This window comes from Eucyclogobius newberryi, unplaced genomic scaffold (genome assembly GCF_026437365.1).
Source record: "Eucyclogobius newberryi isolate DKJ021-1_F unplaced genomic scaffold, fEucNew1.0.hap1 SCAF_4, whole genome shotgun sequence".
In the NCBI taxonomy this organism is placed as follows: Eukaryota; Metazoa; Chordata; class Actinopteri; order Gobiiformes; family Gobiidae; genus Eucyclogobius; species Eucyclogobius newberryi.
Window position 1 is genome coordinate 35879890 of NW_027316056.1, and position 9471 is coordinate 35889360.

General features: G+C 43.6%; 1 protein-coding gene across 1 annotated transcript; it reads right to left on the bottom strand.

The window, feature by feature from the left end:
* LOC140378027 (suppressor of cytokine signaling 1-like) lies at positions 1 to 8890 on the bottom strand. The gene is made up of 4 exons (XM_072463656.1): positions 8870 to 8890; positions 8698 to 8772; positions 3492 to 3682; positions 1 to 354 (listed from the first exon to the last, which is right to left on the bottom strand). The coding sequence occupies exons 1-4, from the start codon at positions 8888 to 8890 to the stop codon at positions 27 to 29; spliced, it is 615 nt and encodes a 204-aa protein (XP_072319757.1). The 3' UTR covers positions 1 to 26.
* Between the last annotated feature and the right edge of the window lie 581 nt (positions 8891 to 9471).

The window sequence follows — 9471 nt, forward strand, 5'->3', positions numbered from 1 at the left end:
CCGACAAAACGAGCGCGCGACGGCCTCTAAATCGAGTACGGGTATAAATAAATGGACTGTTTCTCTTTGGCGCTGAGTCCGGACGCCGCCCTCAGATTGTCCGCCCCGTACGCCTGCACCAGCGCCCGCCGGCACATGTGGGTGAGCCGCTCGGGGCGCTCGCGGCGGTGGGGCGCGGTCAGCTTGCACGTGGGGCCGGTGTAGTGGGCGAGCAGGGCGAAGAGCGACGGGAAGGCCTTGTGGCTGCCGTGGAGGCTGAAGCGCAGGTCGCGGCCGAGCAGCACGCGGACGCTGGTGGGGCCGTCGTCGCCGCGGTAACTCAGCGTGAAGAAGACGTCGGGCTGGACGCTGTCTCTGCCGGGGACCAGGGGGGGAAAGGGGTTAGTGACAGAAGCAGTGAGAGTGTAGCACCAAACACCAAAAAGATTGAAGAGTTTTATGAAACAATTGATTGTATCGCGTTTGTTTGAGTGTGTTATCGTTAAATAAAACTATTAAAAGTGACATTAACGTTTAGTCTGATCTCACAACACTCCAAACAAGGGTAAAAAGTGATTTCTGCACTTAAGTGGTTTAATTTTATGTTCTGTGCACCTTTTTAAAAATGTCTGAGTGTTGAATAATTTAAATAATCCCTTTTTGTCAATATCGCTGCTTAAAGTGCCTTAGAATTCTCTAATTTTGACTTTATTTGGTGTGTTTATACCTGTTGCACATATAAATTTTAGTTTTACACCAATCGAGCAGATATTTGTGGAGAAAAAAAATCTGCAGAAAATGACAGGAAGTGACATCACACCAGGGACACTCGTTCCAGTCAAAGTTTGTACAGAATTTACACAAATAAACAACTTTTTTGACTTTCTAAACGTGAATTCAACAAAATAAAGTCGCTCTCATATATTTTTATTTGTCATAAAAACAAAACAAATTGTGAGTTTTGGCCCAGTGTTTGCTGGCTAATTTTCTGATGTGATGTCATCAATTACAAACAGGAAGTGAAATCAAAAACCTAAAAAATGTGCTGTTCTATGATAAAATTTTCATGATTTTTAGCTAAATTCTAAATATATTTATCTTAACTGCATTTCAGTTCAATGAGTCGTCCATTTCGTTTTTTAAACATAAAAAGAACAAAAACAAACCCTAATAAATAAAACAAATAAAAAAATACAATGAAACTCATGTAGATTGTACATTTTAAGTATTTTGTTGTTTGTTGTTAAAAACCATCTCATTCTAGAAATGCAAAAAGCAAAAAAATCTAGCTTGTTTAAAAAATGTTCACGTCAAAATGTTCCCCACTGTTGCCTGTAGAGGGCGTAGGACACTAGACTAGAGCTTGTTCTCAACACATAAAGTCCTATTTTAAAATGTCTCCAAATGTTAAAGCAAATGTAACTTCATATTGTAATGTTTTTATTCTGAGTTTGTTTTTTCACAGTAAAGTAAAGGCTTTGGCTGAAACATTCTGTGTTTATACGTCTACAATTGCTTAAAGAGTAAATTAAACCTATTCATGTTTTTCTAATTATGACTTAGTTTTGTGGGTTAAAACCTGTGATAAAAATGTATCATAATTCAATATCAGTCAAGTGACAGTTTGAGGAGATAAAGTGAAAAATACACGTGGGAAACAACAGGAAGTATCGCTTATTTAATCTCTCTGTGATGTCATCAATGTGCGACATCCCATCAAATACTTTACACTTCACTGACGCACTTTAAACAATCGTTCAACACAATAAAGGTGTGATAGGGGATTTTTATTATTTGTCACATCATAACTATTGACTCATCTATATGGATTTTGGCCTTTGTTTACACTCCAACCATTGCTTCATAATGACCTGTTCCTATGTCACATCTGCTGCTCATGTCCAACCAGGAAGTGCAATTATAAACTTCATCTAAACTGTCAAACTGGGACAAACGTGTGGTAAAATCTGAAATATCATCAATGTTTTTTTTGCTTTTTATTTTTATGTAATTGTTGTTTGTTAAAAAGTAATAATTAATAGATTTCAATGAACATAAAGCAAATTAAACATATAAAATAAAAGAATAAAAAATGCAAAGTAATTTTTTATATTTTAATTTGTTTTTATTCTATTTTTTTTTTACATTATGCAGTTAAAACTCAAAATAGAAGATTGTAAATATTCCCATTCCCGCCGTATAAAAGCAGCTGTGACTCCTTAACGCCCTGAACACCAGCGTCTGACCGCACGATATCCTGAACACCAGCGTCTGACCGCACGATACCCTGAACACCGGCGTCTGACCGCACGATACCCTGAACACCGGCGTATGACCGCACGATATCCTGAACACCGGCGTCTGACCGCACGATACCCTGAACACCGGCGTATGACCGCACGATATCCTGAACACCGGCGTCTGACTGCACTATACCCTGAACACCGGCGTCTGACCGCACGATATCCTGAACACCGGCGTCTGACTGCACTATACCCTGAACACCGGCGTCTGACCGCACGATACCCTGAACACCGGCGTCTGACCGCACAATACCCTGAACACCGGCGTATGACCGCACGATATCCTGAACACCGGCGTCTGACTGCACTATACCCTGAACACCGGCGTCTGACCGCACGATATCCTGAACACCGGCGTATGACCGCACGATACCCTGAACACCGGCGTCTGACTGCACTATACCCTGAACACCGGCGTATGACCGCACGATACCCTGAACACCGGCGTATGACCGCACGATATCCTGAACACCGGCGTCTGACTGCACTATACCCTGAACACCGGCGTCTGACCGCACGATATCCTGAACACCGGCGTATGACCGCACGATACCCTGAACACCGGCGTCTGACTGCACTATACCCTGAACACCGGCGTATGACCGCACGATACCCTGAACACCGGCGTCTGACCGCACGATATCCTGAACACCGGCGTCTGACCGCACGATATCCTGAACACCGGCGTATGACCGCACGATATCCTGAACACCGGCGTATGACCGCACGATATTCTGAACACCGGCGTATGACCGCACGATACCCTGAACACCGGCGTCTGACCGCACGATATCCTGAACACCGGCGTCTGACCGCACGATACCCTGAACACCGGCGTCTGACCGCACGATACCCTGAACACCGGCGTCTGACCGCACGATATCCTGAACACCGGCGTCTGACCGCACGATATCCTGAACACCGGCGTCTGACCGCACGATACCCTGAACACCGGCGTCTGACCGCACGATACCCTGAACACCGGCGTCTGACCGCACGATATCCTGAACACCGGCGTATGACCGCACGATATCCTGAACACCGGCGTATGACCGCACGATACCCTGAACACCGGCGTCTGACCGCACGATATCCTGAACACCGGCGTATGACCGCACGATATCCTGAACACCGGCGTATGACCGCACGATACCCTGAACACCGGCGTATGACCGCACGACGACACACAGAGACGTGTTTCTGAAGTACCTGATGAGGAACGTGCCCAGGGGGGCGTGGCCCAGCGCGGCGTGGGCCTCTTCCATGGTCAGGGCGCCCCAGTAGTACCCGCTGTGCCGGAGCTGCTGGTACGTCTGCCTCACCAGCTCGTACTGCTCGGGACCGCTGAACGGGCGCAGGTGAAAGGGCAGGGGCTCGCCACCGTCCGGCTCGGGCAGGGCCTGGCACGACACAGACGGTAGAAGTGACTGGACGCTTTTCACGCCGACGTTTCAGAAGAAGAAGAAGTGAAAACAGTGAAATAATGTGTGGAACGTTTCTCCCAGAGAACCTGACGCAGAACTAAATGTACAGGTCCAGGCATGTTTTATGAAGTATGAAGAGCAGCGGCGGCTGGTGGTGCAGACTATAGGGGGCGCTATTTGACATGGCCGTGTTTTTGTTTTGTTAAATGTCTAAAATTGAATATTTAACATTGACTGTATAAATCATGACAATACAATGACTTAGAGGCAGATTCCATTTGTGAGGAAATACATTTGACACTTTACACTTTATAAGAGATCTCAGTTGTTCTTAAAGACATGTCATTTATAACATTCTTTCATGGGTCTTCTAATAACAAAAGCATAGTTTTATGAATAGAAGTTAATCGATACTGAATGCTCAGCGTTAGCCTTATCCATGTGATAAAATAAAAAAAACACTCCTCTTTAGTGTGTTTGTAGTCATGGTAACGGAGTTTGACCCATCACATGTCTTGGATTGATATGAAATCAGACGATTTCACTTCAACATTAATAGTTTCATATTCACAGCCGAGCAGCTCATTCTGCATCGTTTTGGACGTACCTTTTGTAACAGACGTCTGCAGATGCAGTTTTAAGACTAAACACAGAAAACACGGCGAGCGCACACGTCTGTGTCACACGTCAGTGTCACACGTCAGTGTCACACGTCTGTGTCACACGTCTGTGTCTGTGTCACACGTCTGTGTCACACGTCTGTGTCACACGTCAGTGTCTGTGTCACACGTCTGTGTCACACGTCAGTGTCACACGTCAGTGTCACACGTCTGTGTCACACGTCTGTGTCTGTGTCACACGTCTGTGTCACACGTCTGTGTCACACGTCAGTGTCACACGTCTGTGTCACACGTCTGTGTCACACGTCAGTGTCACACGTCTGTGTCACACGTCTGTGTCACACGTCTGTGTCACACGTCAGTGTCACACGTCTGTGTCACACGTCTGTGTCACACGTCTGTGTCACACGTCAGTGTCACACGTCTGTGTCACACGTCAGTGTCACACGTCTGTGTCACACGTCTGTGTCACACGTCTGTGTCACACGTCAGTGTCACACGTCTGTGTCACACGTCAGTGTCTGTGTCACACGTCTGTGTCACACGTCTGTGTCACACGTCAGTGTCACACGTCTGTGTCACACGTCTGTGTCACACGTCTGTGTCACACGTCAGTGTCACACGTCTGTGTCACACGTCTGTGTCACACGTCAGTGTCACACGTCTGTGTCACACGTCTGTGTCACATGTCAGTGTCACAGCGTAAACTGTGCAGCTCCGTGGTGTAAACACTACGCTGAAATGGGCGCTGGAGAAACATTTGAGAAAGTTTTCCTGTGTCATTTTCCATAGTGACTTGGTCCATTTTTCTCGGAATGTGATTGACTAAAAATTTCAATGGCTTTTCTATGAGGCTCAGGGGCGATTTTCAAACAGCCCCACGTCGTACGTAAAAGAGACGCAGCAGCAAATATACTATATATAAACATTTTGTTTCAAGATAAGATATTCCTTTATTGTCCACACATGGGGAAATTTCATTTTTACACATTTAAACTAATAATAATATAACATATTTCTGAACAAATTATATTGTTTTTAGACAAAAGAATTGTTGAATACCGTTGACATAATTGGCCAGAAGGGCGGCGCCGCATCGCCCGTAATGGGCCAGCCACAAACCACACAATACGCCACACGCACAATGGGATTAAGACTCTTCCCTGCGCGTCCACAAACCCGAGAGCCATTCCATCCTGTATAAGAATATATATATACTATTATAAGCATTAAACTGTGTTGTGACGCGACATATAGAACGGTATCTACAGAAAAGATGAAGCAAAAACAGTTCCAGCACCAGGCTTTTAACTTAAGAGAAAATAGTCTTGTGTTTTTGTGGTTGCCTGACGGGGAATTCCAAGGAAACGTGAACTCTGGAGGCCTTTTCCAGTCAAAGCAGCGTCACCGTTTAATCGCTCTGTAACGGGACTGAGCGGAGACGCTTCAGGATGTTTGGCTTTTTGGGTATATACAGTATTTCACAAAATTAAACTATTTTATAACAATCCGCTAACACGAATGTGCAAAGATCACTCCGCTTTGTGCGAGTCTAAAACGAAATAGCGCGCGTCTGTCGCGTACGAGCGAGTCTTCTGTGTAAATAGCAGCGCGGCACGTGACTTTGACACGTGCCTTGACAAAAGGAAGCGACGCACATTCCATAAGTTTCCCGGCAACAGCACAAGACAATTCAGGGTTTTGTGTGTCATGGATATTGATCTACTGTAGTTCTGTTTCATTTGTTTCTATTTTTGGTATAAAATGTGGTGCAAATGTAGTCAAACTGAAATATAAAACAGATTAAAGACTACTACATATACTTGTGTGTATGTATGAGGTGTATGCGGTATACTGTGGGTAAATCTGAGTGTTTTCTGACAAAAGTATTGCACTTTACTACTGTTTTATGCACTTACTTGTTATATAAAGCAAAATCAACACTGCCCGCACCAGGCTCAGTGTAATATTTTCTGCACGTAAAAGGTCAAACTGCAAAAACCGAGTTTGCTTTGTTTTATTCGCCACTGCTCACCGTCGCCAGCAGAGGGCGCAGGACTGAGCATGTTCTGCAAACGAGGGCGTCTGACATACTCATTGTCCCCGAAAAGTCTAAATGGGACTAATATTTAGAAGTGTATGTGACTTAACCTTTCTTTCCCTGTTTATTTATTTAATTAGTACTATTTTTTGTCTTTTCTAAAATTATCTTGTATGTTTTTTTTCTTCTATTTTTTCTTTGATTTGGAAAAATGAATAAAATCATAAAATAGTAATAATAATAATAATGATAATGATAATAATGAAAAATACTGGTACCAAAATGTTAGATTGTTAAAAAAACAAAAACTAAACTAAACACAGATATATTCCACTCGTAAATAAACACACACCTGGACACGCCCATAAACGGTTATGGATTCAACAATCAGAGAATTGTTTTAATATCGTTTTCATTGGCAAAGTGAAAGCAAAAATGATCTGTGCACAAAGGAAACATGCACGCCCGTAACCATAACAACCGTCATGTTATAAATGAGGGCTGAACAGGATTTATTGTGTGTACTTTGAGTCACTTGTGGGATATCTCTGCATTTTATTTGTAGAACAAACAGCAGCCCAACTCATGTGCTAAATGTAGCTCAACTCATGTGCTAAATGTAGCTCAACTCATGTGCTAAATGTAGCTCAACTCATGTGCTAAATGTAGCCCAACTCATGTGCTAAATGTAGCTCAACTCATGTGCTAAATGTAGCTCAAGTCATGTGCTAAATGTAGCTCAACTCATGTGCTAAATGTAGCTCAACTCATGTGCTAAATGTAGCTCAACTCATGTGCTAAATGTAGCTCAACTCATGTGCTAGATGTAGCCCAACTCATGTGCTAGATGTAGCCCAACTCATGTGCTAAATGTAGCTCAACTCATGTGCTAAATGTAGCTCAACTCATGTGCTAAATGTAGCTCAACTCATGTGCTAAATGTAGCTCAACTCATGTGCTAAATGTAGCTCAACTCATGTGCTAAATGTAGCCCAACTCATGTGCTAAATGTAGCCCAACTCATGTGCTAAATGTAGCTCAACTCATGTGCTAAATGTAGCCCAACTCATGTGCTAAATGTAGCCCAACTCATGTGCTAAATGTAGCTCAACTCATGTGCTAAATGTAGCCCAACTAATGTGCTAAATGTAGCTCAAGTCATGTGCTAAATGTAGCCCAACCCATGTGCTAAATGTAGCTCAACTCATGTGCTAGATGTAGCCCAACTCATGTGCTAAATGTAGCCCAACTCATGTGCTAAATGTAGCTCAACTCATGTGCTAAATGTAGCTCAACTCATGTGCTAAATGTAGCTCAACTCATGTGCTAAATGTAGCCCAACTCATGTGCTAAATGTAGCTCAACTCATGTGCTAAATGTAGCTCAACTCATGTGCTAAATGTAGCTCAACTCATGTGCTAAATGTAGCCCAACTCATGTGCTAAATGTAGCCCAACTCATGTGCTAAATGTAGCTCAACTTATGGTTATTGGTTATAATTGTAATAAGCATGATAAGAAGTGGTATAAAGTGTTTTCCGTTCTTATCATTTATGGCCACGTTATCTGCAGCGATTGATCTCCTGCAGATAACGTGCCGAGGAAGTCGTTTAAAGCACATGATTTATCTATTTCAGTAAATTTGTTCCGTTTTATGAGAAAACACCTGGCTTCTCTTTCACTTTCAGTATGAGCACGATTACAAGAATAGCAATAAAAGAAGATCATACACGCCGTTATGAGGACTGTAATACTGAAGGAGGCCACACGGGCGCTTCTGAACACATTTGTGCGCTCCTGAACACGTTTGCGCGCTTGTGAACACATTTGCGCGCTTCTGAACACGTATGCGTGCTTCTGAACACGTTGATGCGCTTCTGAACACGTTAGCGCACTCAACACGTTTGCACGCTTCTGAACACGTTGGTGCGCTTCTGAACACGTTGGCGCGCTCCTCAACACGTCTACACGAGATGACTGTTCTGCGTCTATCGGGGGGGTTGTTTGGCCTGTCCTGACACCACTCGTCCTGCAGAGGGCGCACCGCTTGTTTTTACTTTGCCAGAGACGCGTGTTCTGTTATTTAGCTTTAGCTGCAGACTTTGTTTGTTGTGTCCCAATATCAAGCAGGTTGTTAGCCGGCTAATAACGCTAATAATGCTAATAACGCTATGAATGCTAATAATGCTAATCATACTAATAATGCTAATAATGCTTTAGATATATTTGACTTATTTCAATAGAAAACAAAGGTAAAAAATGTGGGGTAAAAGCTTGTGTCTGTTCTCTGACAGTGTAATGTCAGTAGAAAGCTGCAGGGGGCGCTAGTACCTGTCTCCAGTCGAGTTCCTCTGGGCTCTCGAGTTCACAGTTCCACTTGCGAAACTCCAGCGAGTTTTCTGGCAACTAGAGATGTAAACAAATAACATCTCTGATTAGTACTTTTGTTATTTAGATGTATTTTAAGTTAGTATCAAGGATTCGAGATAAAAAAGTACTTTACAATTGAAGTTGAATTACTCATCGTTGCTGCCGGAGATAAATGAGTCTTTTCTCTGTGTCTTTTGCTGCTTGTTTTTATTTTGCGTCGTATAAAAAAGAATAAAGACAACTTGAAAGAAAAAGAGAAAAAAAAGAATAAAGGAAAAAGAATAAAGGAAAAAGAATAAAGAAAAAAGAATAAAGAAAAAAATAGAAAAAAGAAGAAGAAAAAAAAGGAAAAAATTGAAAAAAAGAAGAAGAAAAAATAATAAAGAGAAAGAGGGGAAAAAAGAGAAAAACTAAATCTGCTGTAAATGTACTAAGTAAGAGCCACACAGATTCAGGTCCAGGTCCAGGGTCAGGTCCAGGGTCAGGTCCAGGGTCAGGTCCAGGGTCAGGTCCAGGTCCAGGTCCAGGTCCAGGTCCAGGTCCAGGGTCAGGGTCAGGTCCAGGTCCAGGTCCAGGTCCAGGTCCAGGGTCAGGTCCAGGGTCAGGTCCAGGGTCAGGTCCAGGTCCAGGTCCAGGGTCAGGTCCAGGGTCAGGTCCAGGGTCAGGTCCAGGGTCAGGTCCAGGTCCAGGGTCAGGTCCAGGGTCAGGTCCAGGGTCAGGTCCAGGTCCAGGGTC

What these genes read in the sequence shown, in the direction of transcription:
- LOC140378027 (XM_072463656.1), bottom strand. Translation starts at nt 8,890, where the DNA reads ATGAGTAATTCAACTTCAATT. An exon ending in TGAGTAATTCAACTTCAATT is followed by an intron (nt 8,773 to 8,869) that starts GTAAAGTACTTT and finishes TTACATCTCTAG; the next exon opens with TTGCCAGAAAACTCGCTGGA. An exon ending in AGGAACTCGACTGGAGACAG is followed by an intron (nt 3,683 to 8,697) that starts GTACTAGCGCCC and finishes GTGTCGTGCCAG; the next exon opens with GCCCTGCCCGAGCCGGACGG.